General features: G+C 36.7%; 1 protein-coding gene across 2 annotated transcripts in view; it reads left to right on the top strand.

The window, feature by feature from the left end:
• The window catches only part of LOC125233371 (klaroid protein-like), a 50145-nt gene that overhangs the window by 12315 nt on the left and 12813 nt on the right, over positions 1-25017 (top strand). For both annotated transcript variants that reach the window (XM_048139364.1, XM_048139365.1), the window contains 3 exons: positions 16646-16752; positions 18554-18709; positions 24475-24661. In XM_048139364.1, coding sequence (XP_047995321.1) covers positions 16646-16752; positions 18554-18709; positions 24475-24661 — 450 coding nt within the window. The remainder of the gene's footprint in view (positions 1-16645; positions 16753-18553; positions 18710-24474; positions 24662-25017) is intronic.

Raw genomic sequence — 25017 nt, 5'->3', positions numbered from 1 at the left:
AATTTGAACCTACCTAATATTGAAGTACTTACCTATTTAGAGTTCACAGCATCTTGTATGGGTTATGTGCCTAAATTTTAATACTTTTTTGGAACCCATTTTTGTTTAGATGTCACCATTTTTTGTTACCAGATAACGTCTCACTCATTCTATCCTAAGGGCATACAAATAAGGCCCGGTTGTTAACCCTGCTAAGTTGCGAAATTTTCTACATTTATATGTGTATAAATAGGTCAAAATGTTGTGCATGTGCACTAGTACTAAATAAAGAAAACTGCAAGTAATATTAAACATACTACAACATAAAAACTATGGGCCTTATTTGATGCATAAATCCTACATTGGAAAATGTTTCTTAGGTACTTTTTTATTGATATAAGCTCAATTATTAGTAATGATAGCAGGTAGCAGTTATTTGTTTTACAAGGCACTTGGTTTATACATCGTGGGCGTTAATAACCCGAAAGATTTAACTACGTATTTTAAAATGATATTTATTCCTCCTATTTTCTTACACATATTGATTTAAAAAAGACGACACTACGATGTTGCCACTTTTAATTCCTACTTTCTATGCCAGTTTGTAACTCCTATCCTATCGTACGTGTAACGATGGAATTATTATAAATTAGTAAACTAATCGGTTTAATGACACATAATAGTTCCGACCAAACTAGATATATTGAAAAAATAATTTCGTGGAATTAGATCTAAATATAAACGTTATAACAGTATATATATTTTTTTTAATTTCAGGTAAATTGAATAAGTAACCATGGGGAGGGGAGGAAGAATAGGTAAAAAAAAGAGATTATATACGAGCGCTAAACGAAAAAAATTACAAATGCTTGTCAAAAAAAATGCTCACCCGAAACCGTGTCGTCGTAAGTTATTAACGCCACCGGTCGATACGTTTGAAATGAATGCAAGTTCATCATCGACTGCATCAACGCCGATTCATATGAACATTGAACCAGAGCTTTTAGATCATGATGAAAAAAACATGAAACTTTGGAAGGTCGCAGAATAGTGGACATAAAATATTTATTTTCTGCTATCTCGAATGTCAAGCATGATCATACAAATTGTTCATTTGGTGATCTTGCCTTTGTGAGTGAAACACGTAAGGGCTTATACAGCGAATATGCATTTAAGTGTAAGATGTGTAACAAAAAGGAAACTATATACTCTGAAGACCCACACAATAAAATGTCAGTAAATACTGCTGCTGTGGAAGGTATATTGTGCACGGGCAACGGGTATGCTCAACTCAATGAAATTTGTGGTTCATTAAATATGCCTAATATGGGCAATAAAACATACATTAAAATAGAGCAACTCTGGGCTCCAACCATCGAAGAATGCGCATATGAAGAAATGATTGCAGCAGGTCAAGAAGAAAAGAGACTTGCTATCTTAAATGGCGACATTGATGAGCATGGGTGGCCATTAATAACAGTAGTTGCAGATGGATCGTGGGCGAAACGTTCATATAAAAGTGGCTATAGTTCTGCATCCGGTGCTGGTTGTATTGTTGGGCTCCGTACCAAAAAAGTATTATTTTTGGGAGTTAGAAACTCATACTGTTGTGTCTGCGCTAAGTACGAAAAACTAACGATTGCTGCGCCAGATCACAAGTGCTTCAAGAACTGGCAAGACAGTGCTAATGCCATGGAGGCTGATATAATAGCAGAAGGGTTCGCGAAGAGCATAGATATGCATGGTGTAAAATATAAAAGGCTGGTAGGAGATGGAGACTCTAGCATTATGAAAAAATTAAAACTGGAAAAGCCATATGGAATTGATTTTGAAATAGAAAAAGTTGAGTGTAAAAATCACTTGCTCCGCAACTTTTCCAACAAGATCAAAGCTTTAACGAAAAAAACCAATAATGATAAAGGGTATGTACCTGTGGACATGAGAAAAAAGTTAGAATCGAACTCCAAGCGTTTAAGAAACGCTGTAGTGGGTGCTATGAGCCAAAGGATTGAAGAAGAAAATATTTCACAGAGCGACCGCGTTAAAAATCTAAAAAAGGACATAAAAAACGCCGCCCATCATGTTTTCGGTGACCACTCTAATTGTGAGTTATATTTTTGTAAGCCAGAAAAGCGCGTTAACGACATAAACCATATTAGTGCCCTTCAAGCTTGTGGTTTATGGAAAGATATAAATCAATGCTTGTTAAGTTTATCGAGAAATGCAGAGAGCCTTATTATCAATGTGACTAACAATTCAGTAGAACAATTCAATAGCATTATAGCGAAGTTTATAGGTGGCAAGAGGGTAAACTTTACTAAAAGAGGATCCTACCAAACCCGTTGCCTTGGGGCGGTTACCTCGTGGAACACCAAAACTGCAATTCACTCAAAAATTCAAAAAAAAGCCAACAAAAAAATTCAAAAAAATTCAAAAGGGCCAGAGCCCTGGGTCGTACACTAAAAAGTTTTCTCAACGGACGCAGCGTTCAAATGAACAAACGATAAATTACCGCAAGAGAAAACTCACATACACTAAAGAGAAAACTAGTAAGAGCAGAAAAACTTCCGGCCCAGATGAAAATTATGGTCGTTTAGAGTTAGAAGAAGATATGCCGACCGAAATATACAAATTGAAGGAAGAAGAATTTCTAAAAAACTTAGCATCATCACATAACATAGAAACAAAAACCTTAGGGCAAAGCAATAATAGTATATGGGCAACTGAAAGACGAAAAAGGTTGACAGCTTCCAATTTTGGAAAGATCTGCAAAATGCGACCTAAAACATCGGTAAAAAAATTACTAGAACAGTTGCTCTATTCTGATTTTAAAGGTACTGCTGCCACAAATTATGGAAAAGAAAATGAAGCGGAAGCCATAAAACAATTCATGGAGGAGACGGGTCTTCACGTGCAGGAGTGTGGATTGTTTGTGGATAAAAACAAACCGTTTCTGGCTGCAAGTCCGGACGGCCTGATAGGAGATAACGCCGTTATCGAAGTAAAATGCCCATACAAAATAGCCGATATTACACCCGAAGATGGCATTAGACAAAAAAAAGTAGATTGTTGCACGTACCAAAACGATAAATTAGAATTAAAAAAAAAACATAACTACTATTACCAAGTGCAAGGTCAGCTCCATATTACAGGACGCGAGATATGTTATTTTGTCTTGTGGAGTCCTAAGGGACTACTTTATCAAAAAATTAAAAAAGACAATGTATTCTGGGAGGGAATGGAACCAACATTAGAAAGATTTTATTACCAATGCCTGTTACCGGAAATAATTGACGGCCGTATACCAAAAAAAAGAGCTGTAAGGGAAAGGACTGACTGTATCTAAAACTAAAATAATGTATGTGTGTAATGTGTCTAAAATGTATGTTTTATCTTAAGTATTCATATTTAAGTGCCTATTATTACACTATTTGAATGTTACAATGTTAAATTTGATTGTATTTTAAAATTTTATTTATGTACACGACATGCTTATAAAAATGATTAAATTGTTGTTGTACTTATTAACTTGTGTTTTTTTATACACCATTTAAGCCTAAATCATTAACCCTTCCGTATCAACCACATTGACCTTGACGCACTGCTTGTTAAGACTTGAACCCCTCTAATTTAGAGTACCATATCCTAAATGCATAGTTCTGAATAAATGTGTTTTAGACGACAGACCGTAGTATAAATACTTATCACAAAAATTGATGATTGAATTCATGAACACAATGTTTACACAAAGTTATAAAACTTAAGAAGCGAGCGATGGGCCTTAATTAGAGAAGTAACTATTTAGGGCATTTTTTGATTCTATGTCTGCGAAGAAAATATACAAAACGGCATGATTGATAAAACTTAGAAGACATATAAGCACTGGGCCTTATTAAGGGCAGGTACTGGTACCAACCTGAACAAACTATGTATTACTAAATAAGGCCCATCGTTTTTTTAAATATTTTAAAACATGACTTAAATTATTAATATTATGTCTGTTTTTATTGCGTGTAAATAAGTACATATAATATGACTAATATAACTACTTACCTAATTGGTGTTCGGCAGAATAGTAATAAATAAACAATGATGACCGAATACCAAATTTTCGGCAAAATGGCTGAAAAGACCGAATACCAAATAGTTGCCTAATATTCGTGGAATCTATCGTAAAATACAGCATAACTTTATAATTGTTACTAGTAAACCAATGACGAGAAAAGTTATGCATGTATAAAATAAACCTATACCTGTATGCAATTGTTACGTACCTATACTTATAAAATATGGACTTAGTATTTCCACAGAATATATAATACAGATTCAAACTTTCACGATTTTTACACATATTTAAAATCGGGACTTAATCGCGTATTTACTATGTTTCAAACACTAACCTCCGACGTTTCAAGGACGGCATTGTCCCCGTGGTCTCGGAGCAGACTGGTCTTTTTTGGACCACCAATTTTAAATATGAACATATAATAGTACGTATTTCTAACTAAAAAGTTCGTCAAACACGGTATGTCGATATTTCGACGTAGTATATCGATAACTTTTCACATCACTAGATTATCGACATTAGATGTCGAGTATTTCCCATCACTTTATTTCAGTGTACGTATATAAAAACTTAGCCCCGCCCCTAAATTTGGTGCGATAGGGACAACTGCAGCTCAGGCGCGAAATCCCGCGTAAAAACTGCAAAAATCGAGGTTCCGCTCTCGACTGTTTCCTCCTCCAAAACTTAACCAATCGTTACGAAATTTGGAAATCAGAATGACAAGGAAATTATCTGTGTCGGACCGTTTCGTTTTTTTGGATAATTGATCTCAGTTTTGAATACCACGCCTTTCTTTCTGGCAAATTCAATTAAGCCGTTTTTGCCAACTTTGAGAGGCTCTAATTCCTTTTAAAACAAAAATATCAAAAAAAGCAAAACGGTCCGACACAGATATTGATAATAAAAGTGTGTGTTGAAAAAACCATTGATCTAGCTTCAAAAACCAGAGAGGAAACAGGCGAGAGCGTTTGTATGGAGAAATGAGGGGTATCGTAGCGTCTTAATTTGATTTGAAATAAGCGCTGTGCATCATATTAACGTGTGCTACAATGATATCACTTCGTGATTCGTATTGTTTTGTATCTGCGACTATTTTATTATATTTACTTTTTCTTGGTTTGTCTAGCTAGGTCATTTAGGTCAATATAGGTAAATCTAATTAAAGTAACCGCGAATCATTCTTAAATATAAGTCGTGTACTGTGAGAAAAAAAGTAGTTAAATTCTCGAGGTGCCTAAATTTGTCTAAATATAGCATATCATAGTTTTTTTAACCGCCTTCCAAATCTCAAAGGAAGGGGGTTATCAAGTCGTCTGTATGTTTTTTTTATTTTTTTTAATGTTTGTTCCTCGATATCTCCGTCGTTACTAGACCGATTTTGAAAATTTTTTTTTTATTGAATGTATATGCATACAGATTGGTCCCATTTTTCTCAGAACCCAGTTCTGATGATGGGATCCTGGAGAAATCGAGGGAACTCCTCAAATCTGAAAGGCATACATATGGTGATTTTTGTGTTTTTAAAGGAACAGCATGCATTTACGTACGGAACAGTGACATTTGGTGCAGTGGAACTCCTGATGATGGTCAGAATGGAACTCCTCAAATCTGAACACACACTTATAGCATAGACTAAACTAAATAAAGGAAGACGTGTAACTCAGTACATCGTTTTATATGTTTGACTCGTAAAACAATAGATGGCATTACTATACTCTCGCGACAAATGGTATTGTTCAATTCACGAAATAATTTCATTTAAATGACCTAAGTCGTATTATTTCAAAATTTGGAACATGATCGTACAACATTATCACTATATAACACCGAAATTAACAAAAACAATTAAGTCATTTTTTACCAATCGGGTACTTGAATCAGATTCAATTCATGGGAAGTGTTTTGTACGTTTGATGACTAATAGCAAACATTATAATCCGGTAGATGGCGCGTATGCAAGATGCACAAAACTGCATGCTAACCAAAATTGCCATATTGAAGATAACAGTTTTAGTATTTGTTTTGAGTTTTTAGTAATATATTATTCCAAGATAGTTCTAAATTACCTTGGACGTACATTCCAGAATAGGCAAAATATGCTACGTAAAATATTACAACACTAAGTGCGTTTTCACATTATTCGATCAGATATCGGATGTAGGAAGGATTTCAAAGGCGAAAATCGAAAAAAGGCGGCTTAAATATATGGGATATCGGTCCTACATCTGATATCGGATCGGATAATGTGAAAACGCACTAAGACGGAAGTATTATTTTTTGATTATTTAATTTTTATTGCATTACATTACAAACAAGCATACGGCCCGCCTGATGTAAAGCGGTCACCGTAACCTATGGACGCCTGCAACTCAAACAGTGTCAAAAGCGCGTTGCCACCCTATTAGAAACATGTACACTCCCTTTTGCTGTGTTAAGTACACAGCAAAAAGGAATGTACAAGTTCTAAGGAGGGTTCGGGTAGCCGACGACTCAAAGGACAATAGACGGAACAAGTTAGTTCCGTAAGTGCTCCCGTCATCAACACACCGCACCCTCGTTGAGCTCTGGCACCCTTACTCACCGGCAGGAACACAACACTATGAGTATAGGGTCTAGTGCTATTATTTATTTGGGGTATTTTTTACATATCGAATATTAATGGGGAATAAAACAATATATTTGTGGGATATTGTTATGCCTCGAATGAAAACCCAGCAATAAACAATGAGTAACTTTTAATTAAGCAGCAAATAAGAAATTAACAGATTTTACTAAATTCTTTCACGTTCGAACGCTCATCGTTCAAAACTATTCTCCCATCGCCTTTCACACCTACTGTCATTCTACTATAATACAACGTTCTGTTTCACGCCATCACCTTACGTTCCGATCCCACATTCTCGGCTGTCCTGCTCTCATATCTGCCCTCAGATGGGCATTTCTGTGTTTAAATTTTTTTGTTTTCGATGGCAACAGTTTTACATGAATCCTGTAAGAGTCACATGAAATCCTGTCAATTTAAATAGAAGTCGCGGATTTGTACCAGAAACAAAGAAAACTCATGGTTCGGGTACTAATGCTGCCACCGAAATCAAAAAAGTTGAAACACTCTGAGAAATGCCCAGATATACTTCAACGTTCATTCATCTAACTACATCTCATTCATTCAACATTACATTTCAACATAAATTGAAAAACATCCGACAATATAAGCATTAGATATAAAAACAATAACTGTAACAACTTTTAGCATTTTACAACACAACAACATTTTAAATATTCACCAAACTTACTAAACTTAATAAAGTAACAAATCAAGTTAACTTTTAGGCACCAAGAATTTCTTACACGAGATAAAGTTTCATCTTCACAGTACTTCTGAAAGCTCTTTTCTTTAATGCTTTACCTCGGGCAAAGGTAATATGTATAGGGTCACCAAACGTCTGCCGCTGCAACTGCCACTTGCTAATCACCTCTGCTCTAGATGTCGACTTCATCGGGTAGGGCCACACACACTTGGTGAACGCATCAACAACTGTAATTGTGTGATCGTAGGGCTTCTTCGTCTCAGTGAATGCCCTTTTCCTCATTCTCATAGCAAAATGACCATTACTATGCACCTTATATGCAACTTCCTTCCCCATTACCTTAGGCACCACCGTTTGCTGTTGGTCTCCTTTGTTTGGCATGCCATTTTCCAAACACAAGTCATTATAGTCACCATCTTTCAAAACTTAATTATTAATTAAGTAATTTATCTATGCCTATATTTGACATCTTAGCTGTGTAATTTATAAAATGTAATAAATTGACTCAATCCTTGTGTATATTTGTAATGAATTATTGTGTAACAAATTATATTGACATTTTATTGTACATACTTTAAATAATTGTTAAATATTGCATGCCTTGCTTGGTAGAACATAAGAACTGCTTTTCAATGTTATCATCTTATGTAATCTCACTATGTTCTTGCAATAAACGATTGACTATTGGCTATAAAATCAGCTGTTTAGTCGCATTGAGCTCTTCATTTCGCCACAGGGATAATTATCATCTTTCAGAGTGATCTTGAGCTCGATCGGCGCTTCCTTAGTCTGCATACTCGACAACCAAATGCTCGACGTTTTCCTAACAGTACCATCGCGATCAGAAACAGTGAAGTTCTCACTCACGCAATCCACTTTAAATTCGTCGAAAGAGTTTTTGTTGATTAGGTTATATCCACTGCCAGAGTCTATTAACGCCTGCGTTTCTACGTCACATAAACTTTAAAGGTTTTTTTTAGTAGTTTTCGTCTTCATATCATCTACATTATCGTATTAAGTATTTTGTTGCAATGTTTACATCGTGCCGACAACTGTTTCCGCCATGTTGACAGCTGTCTCGTCATTGGCCAATATTCCAATCATGACCGCTTGTCGACGAATATCTGTCGCCGCGGACTGCTTTACCGATGGAGCCGCTTGCTAATTCGCCTTTTCTCCCGAGCCATAGGTGCAACACTGCTTTACCGACGGATCTGCGCAACCAGCATGGTCGCGCGATAGACGATAAAATATCAGGCCGTCCCTATCGCACTTACATATAGTGCGATTGGGACGGCCTGCTATTTTATCACTTATCGAGCGACCATAATTGCTTGCCAGGTCTTCGAAGGACACTCGCTGAGTCGCTGCTTATATGGTCATAATAGACGGAGAGCTGGCAGAGTTTTGGAGTAGGTCCTTGAGGCAACCTGGAAAGGTGCTCAGAACATCAGGTCTGCAAGTCTGGCTTTATCGAGCTATAAATTTTTAAAGATTTAATTTTTTGAGGCCCAAAAAAGGTGTTTGAGGCAACCTGGAATTATTAAAAAGTGAAATTAGAGTTCCTCAGAATAGTCATACTTGTTATGGAGAATTTTTGGCCAAAAGCTGCACTTTTGGAAGGAAGCAAGCCGCTTTGCATGGTGATAGTAGACATCATAGTAAACGATTTTTTCCGAGGATATCGAAATTTCATCCCTTAGGAAGCCGAGCGTAGCGAGGTGTTTTATGAAAATGAAAAAAATTCTATCTTTTTATTGTATCGTCCGATTTTGACAAAACGTATCTCAAATGAAAGGTATTGATTTGTGTAATTTAAAAAAAATACAAGAAAAAAAATTGAAAGAAAAGTAAGAAAAAAATAAAAACAGTAAATTTACGTCTCGCACTGAATAACTTCAAAGAATGACAGACAAAATGTACAATGTCGATATACGAGTTTTTTCTAATCGAAGATGGATAAATTTTTAGTTGAAAACTGAAGACCGCATCGAAATCAGATTAGCATTTTTTATGATACAAGTTGCCAAAGTTGGGAAAGATCGTTTTATATGGCCACTTTGAAATTCCTTTGCCAGAAAGTCAGAAATAATATGTTTTTCTGACACAGAAAAATACATAGTAACAGTACACATCAAAATAAAATTAAAAATTCCGAGGATATTATAATTTCATCCCTTAGAACGACGAGCGTAGCGAGGTCGGTTACGAAAACCGAAAAAAAAATTAGTGTTGAGTTCCTCACTCATGAGGCAGTGTTGAGTTCCTCACTCATGAGGCTCATTTGTACCACTCATATTGTTGATTTGTCGCAGCACTTCACACGGAAAAAATGTATTACATCACACCTCAACTCACCTCACCTCAAAAATGAGTAAAAACTCATAACCTCGCGCGCAAGTCTTACAACACAAACACCTCATGCCACACAAATCATTCAAAAACTCATTGTCACACGCGCGCCTCGCGGTTCTCAAACTCCCTCGCGAGAGTCGACACTACACAAACACCTCATGCCACACAAATACATACAAACTTCAAATCATTCAAAAACTCATCTGTCACACGCGCGCCTCGCGCTCCTCAAAGCCTCAAAGGCTGTCACCGAACTACAAACTTTATTGCCGAGACAAAAGGTCCACCGATAGATTTGTACCGGAAATCGCTTTGTACCGGAAGACCTCATCGCGACAATGTCACATTACCAACATTACTTCAAAAATCCTTTCAAAGTGAAACAGTTAGTTAGGTTTACCGTAAGAGTGAGTGAGACAGACACGCGCTATACCTCAAAATTTGCCTCGCCAAAATACGTTACACGTGACTCGAAAGAAAACAGTCTTAAGCGCCGCAAGCTTTCATACATATTGCGTCGTTGTGATCCAAGCATCTCGTCAAAATGGCGCGCGATTTTCGACATTCGATAGTTTCGATGCTATTACTTGAGCTACCGACTTGACCAGTTTAACGTGACCTATCGGACCAACAGATTTGTATGACTGTTGTCACTTGTAATAAGGGAGCTCTCTTATACTGGACGGTGACATAATTGTTTTCGAAGCGTTTTGAATACCAAGGACGACTCAAAATGTGCATTTATGAAGTTTGCTTGACAACATTACAGGATTAATGACCGAAATATTATTTAAATTATTCAATTTTTTTTAATTTATATTCTTATGTAGGTGTAGTTGTTATTTTAAATGCAACAAATATGAACTTTGTAAGCATGAAGAGTTAGCGTCTCACTGAATTTGAATTTCTCTCCTTTTTCTTAGTGACAAATGTTTATTTTATTTTTGCAATTTTTACTTATTTCTATAATATATCAGTTAAATTTTCGTTGGTTGTTTTGTCTGAGTTAAAAGTTTGAAAATATTTTAAGGTGGATAATATTTAACATCATATCGCATTGCATGTTCAACGGATAAAGAAGAGAAATTTCTATTTTGTTTTTACGTTATAGTTATAGCCTTCCTTGAGACAACAATGTTAATATTATCCATAAAAAGGTATTTATGACGCGGAGTATATAAACATTGTTAATAAAAATAACATTGTTTATAAATATGTACACATTTTGACAACATTATCAAATAATAAACGTGAGTCGTGAAACGAAACGTAATTCCTAGACAGTTGACGTTGTCAGTTGACACAGACAGAAAAAAGTAAGTTGTGAACGTTGTTTGTTGTTTCCAAAGTTCAGTGGCAAATTTATTTGTGTCATACAGTGATATTACTAATAAATACACCAAAATACAATAATGGTGATATTTTATACATGATTTAATACGCTTGTGGCTCTGCTTTGGTGTCTTTTACGTGCAAAAATATAGTCAAAAGTATGATCGGCGGCGGCGTAGAGAATGTTGGTGTTCATTTAATTTACTATAATATTGCTGTTAGAATATCCGCAGCGGTAAGTTGGTTCTTTTTACGCAAAAGTGGTATCTAATTAGAAAACAATATGAACTCACGTTTGTTAAAAATATGCAGTTTTTAAGGTTACAATTTCAATTGACATATATAATTATTAAACTGTAAATGAAACCATGATATCAAGAATATAACATACGATAAATAACAATAATCAACAGCTAAAATAGAATAAAAGTTTCATAGAACCATCAACTCGATTTGCTTTTTATGTAGTTTCTTATTATAACAATTGGAATTCTTAAATAATATTTCAGTCTTCTGTTGTTCAAGTTCTATTCTTAACATTTATTTGCAAATAAAATTTAATAGGTATAAAGGATGTTATTACATAGTATACATATACATACTAGAATTTGTTGCCCGATTGAGTCTATCAAATCGCCGATTGTAAAATTTTATGTACCAGTACCTCACCTCATTTGAAGTAAGACATTGTAACACCTCATTTTTGAAAATGAGGTACTCATACAAACTCATTTTATTATGATGTCCTACCCATCACTACCTGTCATTCTTTGAAGTTATTCAGTGCGAGACGTAAATTTACTTTTTTTTTAATTTTTTTCTTACTTTTCTTTCAAAAATTTTTTCTTTGTATTTTTTTTAATTACACAAATTAATACCTTTCATTTGAGATACGTTTTGTCAAAATCGGACTACACAATAAAAAGATAGAATTTTTTTAATTTTCATAAAACACCTCGCTACGCTCGGCTTCCTAAGGGATGAAATTTCAATATCCTCGGAAAAAATCGTTTACTATGATGTCTACTATCACCATGCAAAGCGGCTTGCTTCCATCCAAAAGTGCAGCTTTTTTTTCATAACTTAGTATGACTAGAAGTCGCATGGTATTTATGCCAGATCATTTGGCCGGGTCCTTCACCGTGGGCCGGTTCTAGAGGCAATCTGTCATTTTTACCAGTAAAAGATGAGGGTCTAAATAGCCATGGAAAAATAATGCCATGACATGAGGTGGGTTCCGTACCCTACCATTCGATCTTGAAAGTAATTTTTTTAGTTTTTCGTAAATAACTCGTAAACGGTGGCCCACAGCAAAAAATATATATGTTTAACAGAAAATATCTACATAAAATATCCTACAAGAAAGGTTATGTACGTTTTTTCGATATGATCAATATACATATAGAATAGAATAGAATAGAAATATTTTTTCCCCTCACTAGCTCGGAAACACGTGTTTTGTCCTTTAATACCAGCGGGTAAAAACGCATTTTATCCACTAGTGGGTAAAGTACGAGGTGCGGTCCAAATGTCTCCGGCCCGACAAATATGGCGGAAGAGTTTAAAAAAAGTATGGATATCATTGTGTTCGTCATTTATTCCACTTTTTGGTGTATAGTTTCTTTAGGTGTCTGTTGGCTGTAGGTTTTTTTACGGTGTTTAGTGCTAGGTTAGTGCCCAAACTTTTATCGTGCTTACAGCGAGATGAGTGAAAAACCGTGAGTTCATGAAACTTGAGACCAGCATAGACACCGCGTAGCGAGTTTTTTGAATGCAATTGCTACTGTAGATGAAACCATGGTTATGTAAGACGATACTCTGTACAAAAGAAAATTAATGGAGTGACAACGTCACGGTGAAAAGGCGCCTAGAACAACCTCTGTCACAAAATGCACGAAAAAAGATAAAGGCTACGGTATTCTAGGGTTGTCACGAAATTCTAACGATTTACATAAAAGAAGGGTAGACTACGGTAAATAGCAGATGCTACGCAATATTTTTTGGCCAATTACGATAGCAGATTATGCAGAATAGTCTTTAAAAACTTAGCAGAGGCACAAGGGCATCTCCGCGACAATTTCCCCGTTCACGCTGCTTCATTTTACAAGGTTGCTATGACGAAATGTGTCTTCAAAAATATTCGGCACCTACCTTATATTCGAGACGTGACCCCAAGTGATTATTATTTGTTCTAAAAACTTAAGGTAGACTGAAGTAGAAAAAAAAAATCTTCGTTTGACGAAGTGACCCGTGCGGTTTAGGGCGATTTTGAGGACAAAAATCTTTATTATTTTTATTAGGTGATGGAGAAGCTTATAAAGAGATTTGAAAAGTGCGTTGTGACAGAGGAAGACTATATTAAAAAATAAAAATAAAATTGTAAAGATATGTAAGCCCTTTCTTTGTTAGGCCGGAAACTTTTGGACCGCACCTCGTAATTTGACCTTGAATAAAGTCAAATAAACTGCTTTAAAATTGATAAAAGCAGGTGAATCTGATAATAAAGATGATTTACCACCTGTGGAACTACTGGAAGCAGTGATAAACGCATTTTTTTGCCTTGTAGTTTCCTCGCTATAGTGAGGGGAAAAGTTTTGTGTTACACTCGGGTGCAAATGTATTTTACTTCTCGTGTGTTAAAAAACTCGCAAGTTCAGGATTCTACTCTCGAACCACTCGCTTCGCTCGTGGTTCACCTATAGAATCCTTACACTCGCTCGTTTTTCAACTCCACACTCGGCGTTAAACTCGGTGTTGGTCATGATTAGAGAAGCATCTGAGCACCTTTCCAGGTTGCCTCATGGACCTACTCCAAAATCCTGCCAGCTCTTGGACCATAATCATTGCAAAAAAACACTTCAGTCCTTTAGTACATGATCCTCTTGACACGGCGGCAAGTGATTGGAGAGTCGAGTAGGTAGATAAGATAGGTACTTCCCTATGGGCCTATCGGTTTTATAAACACACATACAACAAGTAGGCGCGAAAAATTTATACTTACTTTTCTATGATTCAAATTCACATCATATTTTATTTTTCTAATATTCAACTAGGTAGATAAAAAAAGTGAAAAACAACAACATAATTATTTTTAAACAAATTTAAAAAAAAAACGGAGCTGGGTCTCGAACCTGAGATCTCAAAAATGCAAGTCAAATACTCTAACCCCTGAGCCAAAAAACGAGGTGCCGCCGCCTCGAAATATTGAATCATATTCAGTTATGGTTACTCGGCAATGTAATTAATTATTATCTCACTAGACGGCACTTTTAAACATTGAAAATAGCGCCATCTGTAAATAACTCGAAAACTAAGAGGTACCAGCGACGATAACTCGCGTTTAAGTAGGCCATGTAGCGATGTACTGAGTTACCAATCTTTCTTGATTTATCTATGCTTATAGTGACTTTGGTATTTTTATAAGAACAGCATGCACTTACGTCCAGAACAGTGATATTTGGTGCAGTGGAATTGCTGATGATGGTCAGAACGGAACTCCTCAAATCTGAACGGCACACTTATAGTGACTTTGGTATTTTTATAAGAACAGCATGCACTTACGTCCAGAACAGTGACATTTGGTGCAGTGGAACTGCTGATGAAGAGTGAGCCGCCCCTGGTTAGAGTTCCGTTCTGATAATCATTCTCATCTGTAAGTAGGTACTTCAGAATCATCCAGATTTCAAAATTGGTTCAGAAATGACGGAGATATCGAATAACAAACATTAAAAAATATACAGACAAATTGATAACATCATCCAACATTTGAAAGTATAATTTATCACCAGAACCCCAAAGGAAGGCGGTTTTTTTTTTCTTAAAAATTATTAACCACCTTCCAAATCTCAAAGGGGTTATCAAGTCGTCTGCAGGTATGTTTTTTTTTTTATGTTTGTTCCTCGATATCTCCGTCGTTACTAGACCGATTTTGAATTTTTTTTTTGATTGAATGTATATGTATACAGATTGGTCCCATTTTTCTCAGAACCCAGTTCTGATGATGGGATCCTGGAGAAATCGAGGGAACTCCTCAAATCTGAACGGCACACTTATAGTGACTTTGGTATTTTTATAAGAACAGCATGCACTTACGTCCAGAACAGTGATATTTGGTGCAGTGGAATTGCTGATGATGGTCAGAACGGAACTCCTCAAATCTGAACGGCACACTTATAGTGACTTTGGTATTTTTATAAGAACAGCATGCACTTACGTCCAGAACAGTGACATTTGGTGCAGTGGAACTGCTGATGAAGAGTGAGCCGCCTCTGGTTAGAGTTCCGTTCTGATAATCATTCTCATCTGTAAGTACTTCAGAATCATCCAGATTTCAAAATTGGTTCAGAAATGACGGAGATATCGAATAACAAACATTAAAAAATATACAGACGAATTGATAACATAATCCAACATTTGAAAGTATTTATCACCAGAACCCCAAAGGAAGGCGGTTTTTTTTTTCTTAAAAATTATTAACACCATGCTCGATCAGATCAGCTACAGCTACATCCGCTGCTAACTGCCCATGCCTTATTATTTGAAAAACATTGACTAACCTAACCTAACCTAACATTCAAAACATTTATAACTATACGTGACAACGTAAAAACCGTAAAATCGTCGTGTAGGTTGAATGCACCCATTTTCACCCAAATTGGATTAGGCTGATTTATGATAAGCTGTGGTGGCGACCCCGGTGCCATTACAATGGCTCTGGCGATCAGTGAGTGTGGGCTTCTGGCATGGTATAATAACGTCAAATTAATTTTGTAGCTTGCTTTATTGGGTATAATCATAAGGACAGCTCGAACTAGGTAGAAGTTATTAAGGATCTTCCCCCTCATTTACTTGTAAGGGTAATCTAATATTATAAATGGGAAAGTGTGTGTGTCTGTTTGTTTGTCCGTCTTTCACGACAAAACGGAGCAACGAATGACGTGATTTTTTAAGTGGAGATAGTTGAAGGGATGGAGAGTGACATAGGCTACTTTTTGTATCTTTTTAACGCGAGCGAAGCCGCGGGCAAAAGTTGGTAATATATAATGCACGAAAAAGTATATTTATCTACAAAATATATACGTTTTTAAAATACTAGCGAGTGCCTCGTTGGCAGGTTTTTTTATCACGTATTTTTAACCTCCGACGCAAAAACGACGGGGTGTTATAAGTTTGACGTGTTTGTCTGTCTGTTTGTCTGTCTATCGGTGTGTGTGTCTGTCTGTGGCATCGTAGCTCCCGAACGAATGCACCGATTTAGATTTGAGTGTTCTTAGCCATGTTTCATGAAAATCGGTCTACTATGTTGCGGTCGGGGGTTTTTTCAAAATTTTAATTTTGTGGTTAGGTTAGTTTAACAAGATAATGGATTCTATGTTGCATTTATTGCGGTGGCAGAATGTTATACATAGAACCTCCAAATTCCATCGGAAGCTAAAAAGTTTTTACATTTATTAATAATTGTCACCTCTTAGATAGTATTAGCACTGCAATGTTTTTCCAAAACTATGCATGATCTCCTGAATAAAGCATATAAATCTATAATCTCCTGACTCCCTTGTAAGTTGGTTTAAAATCCGTATGATTAATTTAGTATATTTGTCCACAGAACGAGGTGAACAGCCAATATGAACGAGTATCCACCTCCGGCCGGTACCAGACGCTGGCGGACCTCACGCTCAGCCCCATCCATGCCTCCAACATCAGCGGCGACCGGTCAGTACTAGGGACCTTATACCACACCTCGGAAAACGGCATTTCAAATATACGAAAGAAGCGCGTCCCTATGCAGTATGCACACAGTCTAAGCTCGTACCGTGCTTGTATGAGTGAGATATGACAGGTCGACTGGTCGCGTTTTTGACAGGCGGTAACTGTGATGTAACCGAGAGCGGGTGGGCGGCACTTTCAGCGGGGAGCGGGAGTGGCCATACTGTACGATAGTACACTTTATTATTAGTATTACTGTGCTTATGCAGTCAAGCTCATTGTGTTTTCCTTTTACGCTTCGTTGACGCGCGTTTCTATCGATACAAACGCGATTTGAACGCATGTCAATAACGGCTTGAAGACTTCCTCGCGATGCTTTTGGTCAGCGTCCAGCGTGGCGTCAAGTTTCCAAAAGTTTTGAGTAGCATGCAGTGTACTGACGATGAGGTACTACTAGCTGACGCGGTTGCTCAGAGCTGGAAACCATCAAATAATATGAGTTCTGACAGTGTGCGTTAGAATTTAACTAAAATGGCGGCACCCGCGTCAACAAGCGGACGACCCGAGATCGCTCCCATGATATTGCATTTATTTAACACGCCGCACGCATCGCACGAGCGTGCATTCTGTTTGCTTATGTATACATATAGTATGTAGATAGGTAGGTACTTCGAAAGCTCATATAGAAGAAGTGAATCTAATACCCTTTTTCGTATGGATAGTTTCCGTAAACAGCTAAATCCGTCATTTGTATCTCTTAAAAACCTAGAAAAGCGTCATCTACAGAGAACAAGCTTTCACCTGCTTTCCCAATTACGGTGGCTGCAACCGCAAGAGCGTACGTGTCTTTATGGCGTCTACAGACACTGTTAGACGCCTGACTTTTTAGATAGGTCCCTCCTAACAAGCAGACGGATCGCCGCCGACACCCGAAACTAAAAGATGGAAATGTTGGAGTTTAATTCAGCTAAAAACACAGCACGCTGGCTCGTTGCCAAATTTTTACCCACGAATATATTTACGGTGCACTTTCTGACGTAAACCGTAGTAATAGGTCACGGCGGTTACCGGCTGTCATGTTTACGAATGCTGTAATGTTCTGTCTAATTCATAACACTAACAAACTCAAGGTCAATGTTTAAAATGTTGTTTTTGTGAGGTAAATAATAAAATTGCAGACGCTGTTTACTCAGATTACAATTTCGCGAGATAAGTAATAAAATCTCAGGAGATGCATTTGTTTTTGCCGGATTATATTTTCATATGTTTGATCCTCGTCGTAAACTATACTACCTAAAGGCTACTTCAGACAGATCGCAAGGTCACAACACCATGCGCATGCTGTTTGTTTACTTGAAAATACTACGCCTTGACTAACATTCTAATACCTCAATATTACAAAAAAACGGCTTGGTTGTACAATTGTACAAACATAGATGCAATCAAAATGGCTAGCTCACTTTGAGACTAATTTAATATGTAGTTGTATAAATTACAAATAAGTATATGTCTACAATGGACGTTGTCAAATTGAATGTCACCCTTGAAACCTTATATTAGAATTAATATCGCAGATGAATGTAATTTTATGAAAGTGACTGTCATATAACCTTTCGACCCAGAAGAATTAGTGCGGTATTTTTACAATATTTTCATTTACCGAATAAAGCAACTGACGTTTCTAGTAATTGGTATGAATATGAACAAGCATGGCTCGAACTCTCTAACTTAGATTAAAAATCGGTTTATTTACTTTCCCAGGCTCCTAATTTTGATCCTTATACTAAATAAATGTATCCTCCCACAGATCGACGCGTTTCAGCAGCCCATCGCACAGCGCGTGCTCCACGGACAGCTCGTTCGCCGAGCAGGCCCTAGCGGACGCCTCCTGCCTGCTGGACCGCGACCCCAACCGGGAGCACCTGCCCTACCGCCTCTACAAGATGGCCGGCGAGTACTGGAAGTGAGTGTTGTCTCATACTGTAGTATTCCTAGTTGAGTATACTCTGATCTAATCTTCCGAGAGTATGGGTCAGGTGGAGTGTAAGGTTCCACATATATTGTTCGAGGGTTACAATAGACGGGCTTAAACGGTGAAGTTGCTGTGGACTATTGTATTACTATAAAATTAAAATTGCAAAAACCTTTGCGAGACATTTTTGGCATAGCAATACAGTGACATTGTCACTGACAATTCTGTGTCTATTTCTGGGTTGTTAGACATTGCTACTCGGCGTTAATATTTCCTTGGAACAGGCAATGAAAGGCGAAGTGTCACTTTCGAGCGACAATTGTCTTTATAGAGAAATACGCCACAGGCTGCAACGCAGAATCAACTTATAAGAAGTGGCAAATGTCAGCCTGTATCAGCCAGCAGTAGCACTTTTTACATCATTCAATCAACACATTTTCAAGCAATACTCAAAAAAATCCAATAAAATTAGCATTTTTTTTTCTAGCAATTCACCGTTTAGGTACTCGTATTCATACTTATTAAGATTTCTAGAGTGCGATCAAGGACGATTGAAATAGATTTTTCCCGGTTTTGATAATTAAATATCTGGGCAACCGAGCTTCGCTCGGTTCTGTTTCGTATCCTTGACATGTGTCGCCATCTAGTTCAAAAATGAATAGTACCTACATCGAGCGAAAGAATTCTCAGCCTTAACAACACAACTACTCCACACGAGATGGCGCGCATTTCGCCACAAAAACTCAAATAGTGTATTTTCTATTCGTTTTAGCCTTAACCTGTGTCGCCATCTAGTGTTTGCAATAAATAGTACTTACATCGACCGAAAGAATTCTGTCTTAACAGTACAACTACTGCACACGAGATGGCGCGCGAAGAAAAACGCATGAAAACTCGAAAATTCGCGTTTTCCGGGACCTAAGGATAAGTTAGACCGATTTTTCACCCCCAAAAACCCCCACATAACAAATTTCTGCGAAATCGTTAGAGCGGTTTCCGAGATCGTCAGTGTAAATAAATATATATATAAATAAATAAATAAATATACAAGAATTGCTCGTTTAAAAGTATAAGATATAATATACAATTTACTAGCTTTTTCCTGTAATAAGTATTAATGTTAGTGTCGCGTTTACTACCGTGTAGTGTGTACTTGTTATGTGTTTTATTTAAATAGTTGAGTTCATAATTTACAATTACAACTCATAATATACATACATATATAAACAAAATAAGTATTGGAGTTTTCACGTTCTAGATGTGCAGGTAAATTATTTAAATTCATCAGTTAGGTATTATTTAACGTTACGATAAATAGAATGAATTCAACAATATATACTGGCAATAACTTCGCACCCGTACTTACACAGGTTGACGTTTTGTTTTTAATTTAACGGGTACTTTTCCTAAACTCAAACTACCCACCATCAGATAAGTTGATCAATTCACCAGCTGGCTGGCAACTGACATGTTTATTTAAATGATTATTAATTTTAATTGACATTTAATTTAGTTTTATTTTATTTATTGACATTTTACTGATAAGTTATAAGTATTTGAAAATGGACGTGATAACAGTAACGGACGTCGAAACGGTAGAACTGACCGTAACGTAAGTGATTATTCATAATTATTAACCCCCGACGCAAAAACGAAGGGGTGTTATAAGTTTGACGTGTCTGTCTGTCTGTCCGTCTGTCTGTCTGTCTGTCTGTTTGTCTGTCTGTCTGTGTGTGTGTCTGTCTGTGGCATCGTAGCTCCCGAACGGATGAACCGATTTAGATTTAGTTTTTTTTGTCTGAAAGCTGAGTTAGTCGGGAGTGTTCTTAGCCATGTTTCATGAAAATCGGTCTACTATGTCGCGGTCGGGGGTATTTTCAAAATTTTAATTTTGTTCTAGGTTAGGTTATTAAATCTTTTTGTAAAAACGTACCTTTATATCTTGTGTTGTTTTACTATTATTATGCAGTATTTTGTTACTGCTGACTTGAGAAACAAGGTAGATATCTTTTAAATATAATGTGGAAAAAAATATTATTATTCTTGAAGAACAATGAAGCTGTCAGATCAGATTTTCCAACTGAATTTCAATTGTTTGCATATACTTAGAATAACTCACAATTTCGATATTACAAACGCCAACATGGATATAAATATATATGTATAATTTCAATAAATAAAACTTTAAACATAATAAGAGTATCGCCAATCCCGCTGTACGCAAAAATAAACAACCAACTTATCCTGTTACTATCTAAATATGGGAGCTGTTGTCGTTCATGCAGTAAAACAGTTTAAATTCATACTGATGGTATCTAAAGACCACTTTAACGAATGCTACAACAATATACGCCTTTGTTTTATTTGTGGTAAGCAATTAAATTTTCACCACACTCACACAGAAAATGTGCAATTGCACGCAGACGGAGCGGGAGTTAAGTATACAAAAATCGTTCACCGACTGAACTTCACCCTATCGATTTATGAAATTTCTAGCGCCGTATTTTACTTTTTTTATACTTTGCAAGTGTGATGAAAAACATGTGTTTGGGGCGTAAGAATATTGCATTGAGTCTTTCAATAACTCCGGCAAGCCGTCGCAATTTAACTTACTCTCGTTAGCAATATTCTTCCGCCCCACGTTGCACAATGCACTATTGTACCGCTAAATAATACATTTGAACCCTGTATGCTACTCTTTCAATTAACAAAAAACAAACTAAAACCTTTAAGTGTGTCTTTAAATAAATTCTTGATGGTTTTTAATTGGGTACGTAAGTGATACTTGATAAACTAACGACCCGGTTTATCACAAGCGGCAAAAAGAAGAATTTACAAGTCTTTACGACTTGTAAATTCTTCTTTTTATATAAATTATATTTATATAATAACAAAACTCTTAGCCAGAATTCTGGACAACATTTTTGTATTTTGATTGACCAAAATGTCAAATGTGAGCCAATGAGCATTTTAGCAACATGTTTAGGGGATTCGGTTGCTTTTATACAGATTTACTGTTGTGTATGTATTATAGTTTGTAAAAACGTTTTATTACTATTTACATGAAAGTTATCTCAAAGACACAGACAAATATGTGGTGTTTAACTTTGTATAACTTTACAACCAAACTGAATTGTGCCGAAATCCAGCTTGTTATATAACCGTTGAAAGATTAGAGCCCTCTCAACATTGTGTGCAGTTATGTATCTGCCAGACAGTATCCCCCGTCATGCACAATAAATGAGTTCTATTTCTATATTTGCAACTGCAAATGCCAAACGAACGCGCGCCGGGCGGCGCGACGCGGTGCTAGTATTTGTAAATGCTCACTCCTGAGATACTTACTGGATTGTTATAAACATTTTACTGGTTCAATTAGTAGTTCTTAATGTGAAATTTTATTAGTAGTCGGGTAAATAGTGAACTGGAAGATGGAATTGACTTGGTGATCTTTGTCATATTGGATTACATGTCCTTAAGGATTGTAACCAGCTAAAATGAGCGAAAATGAATAAAAGGTCAAAGATTTGACTGAAATGTCCAAATTGTGATATAAAATGTGTTTTGAATTACTCAAATCATCATTTAGAACTTTGTAGACTGACTATTTGACTTTGTTGAGATGGTATAAAAAAGTGATCAAATAGTGATTGTACAATTCAAAACTTCAAATATTGACTATACAATAAAATAAAAAAATACTTCTAAAGTTCTGATTCTAGTATACTTATGTTCCTTATAACGTATCACATTTAAAACATTGTTTACAAGGAAGTAGCAGTATTTTCCAACGACCCTTTTAAAATAATAGTATGTTCCTCTATCTATACCACAATGAAAGCTGCTGACAATTATTTATAATTTGACGATATAAACCCTGTCCCTTAATTGACAATACGGAGATTTGATAAGCCATTCTTAAGATAAAACCTTGACACACATTGCATATGGACAATAAACGCAATGTACACATAATGCTCCTTGCGATAAGAGCACGTAACGCATGCAAAGTGAGTGTAATGTAACAAGTATTGTTGTGAACCTGTCCGTTCCGCGCCGCCGGCTGCCCAGCCATGTATGGACTGCGTGCCACTGAGATCGTCAGGTACAAAATAAGGAGCGTCTTTTAAAACGGCCTTTTTTCTTAATGAAATGCATACAACAACAATAAGTCCTTTCGCTCGCATTTTAAGGTCACAGAACGCTTGGAAGCTGGGTTAGAGACAGTCCTAAGACGGCTATTCTGAGCTCCTAGTACAAAGATGTTCACCGTCAAATTAGTGTAGACTGGGAACAGTAGTCATAGTCACACGCGAAATTCAGAATAAGCAAGAAAATAATTCTTCTCATTTATTTTACACCTTAATACTTACGTGTAGATTAAAACCGTTTGTATGTATCTTCGTAGAAAATTCTACATTACCAGCCACCATTACCGAAATGGTGGCCAAGCGAAAGCATATTCCTGATTGTAAAAATACTGAAAATGAATTTAAAACTATATATATTCTCCCTGTTATATATAGACCTTTTTTGACACAACGTTGTGACAACCAAAGAGAAAAGTCCTGAAGCTGTCTACTTGACAATTGAGCAGTCGTAAATATTCTGTAAACAACGATTCTTACACGGATATTGTGTGTTGTAAAGGAAAGGAATTAAATAATTATTGAATTATAAATATTTGGGATTCCCAATATGAGGACTAGACGCACGTCAGTTCGATTGCGGGAGCGATTTACTTCACTTACGATATGGTTAGACAATATTTGTCTATTGTAGTCTCATTACGCGGGTGCGCCAAAGTTCATATAAAATTGTTATATAGATTATTGGTAGTCCGAAAATGTTTCTCATACAATTTTACATTATAACGATCATTATTTATAACAATTTTATGTTAATAACTATCGTAACTTCGAATGACTTATGTTCATAATGTCATTCATCATAAATACGTTTTATACTAATGTTTATGTTTATATACTTATTGATCATAACGATTGCGAGTAATATAATTTATCGTTATATTATTGTTAATAGAACAGACATCACATGTGACAGTCCAGTTAGGTGCGACGACGAGCGTAGCGAGGAGGAGCGTGTTAGGTTGACCGTGAGCGAACCAGAAACGAATTTTTAATGTAAATTGTATAATATGTCACTGTAAAAGCTTCAAGCGCGCTTCTATAAATGGCACAAGTTTTTCATAGAACTTCCCCAAAACTTTATAATAATTTTATGATGAATGATTTTCTTAAACACAAAATTATGAATGTTATTAAATATTTGTATAGAATTTATGATTAAAAATTTTCGACTAAATGATTATTATGAACAGTGATAGTAGTACTACTGATAATAATAAAACAAAATTATGATAAGTAAAATTATGAGAAATGATCATTCGGAGCATAAATCGGTATAAACAATAATTGTATAACAAATAATTTTATATGAGCCAATATGGACCCCTCATTACGCAAATCAGACTCTAGACTATGTTTATGTTTTTAATCTCACGTTTTAAGCCTCATTGAAGTTTTTTTTTAATATACTTCTGTCTGACTTATATTGACCGGGATATAGACCGTGATTACCTTTTAAAGTAATAAGTCTATATAAGTCTAATGAAAATAACCGTGAATCATTCAAAACTCTTATACTTCTGTCTATTGAAAGGAAGGATAGAACTCGCTTACTTTGATTAAATTCTGGATGATCACAAACTAATTTATTTATTAATCTATTTCCAGCAAATACCCCAAGACGGACTACACATACTCGCCGCTGTCCAAGGACCGCGTGGAGCTCGCGCCGGGACAAGTGGCCGTGCCCAACATGTCGCGGCGCTCGCTCTCGCAGTTCCGAGTGCAGGGCCCCAATACCACCGCGGACGAGGTGGACGTGGCTGCCTGGAGCAGCGCCAGGAAGAGATACACCGTGAGTACTGACACTAGTGCCGTGTGCACATGTAGTGACTGCACGACTAGACAAGTGGCCGTGCCCAACATGTCGCGGCGCTCGCTCTCGCAGTTCCGAGTGCAGGGCCCCAACACCACCGCGGACGAGGTGGACGTGGCTGCCTGGAGCAGCGCCAGGAAGAGATACACCGTGAGTACTGACACTAGTGCCGTGTGCACATGTAGTGACTGCACGACTAGACAAGTGGCCGTGCCCAACATGTCGCGGCGCTCGCTCTCGCAGTTCCGAGTGCAGGGCCCCAACACCACCGCGGACGAGGTGGACGTGGCTGCCTGGAGCAGCGCCAGGAAGAGATACACCGTGAGTACTGACAC

This window comes from Leguminivora glycinivorella, chromosome 14 (genome assembly GCF_023078275.1).
Source record: "Leguminivora glycinivorella isolate SPB_JAAS2020 chromosome 14, LegGlyc_1.1, whole genome shotgun sequence".
Lineage (NCBI taxonomy): Eukaryota > Metazoa > Arthropoda > Insecta > Lepidoptera > Tortricidae > Leguminivora > Leguminivora glycinivorella.
Note: the sequence above shows the minus strand (reverse complement) of the source record. Positions and strands in the feature narration are given on the sequence as shown.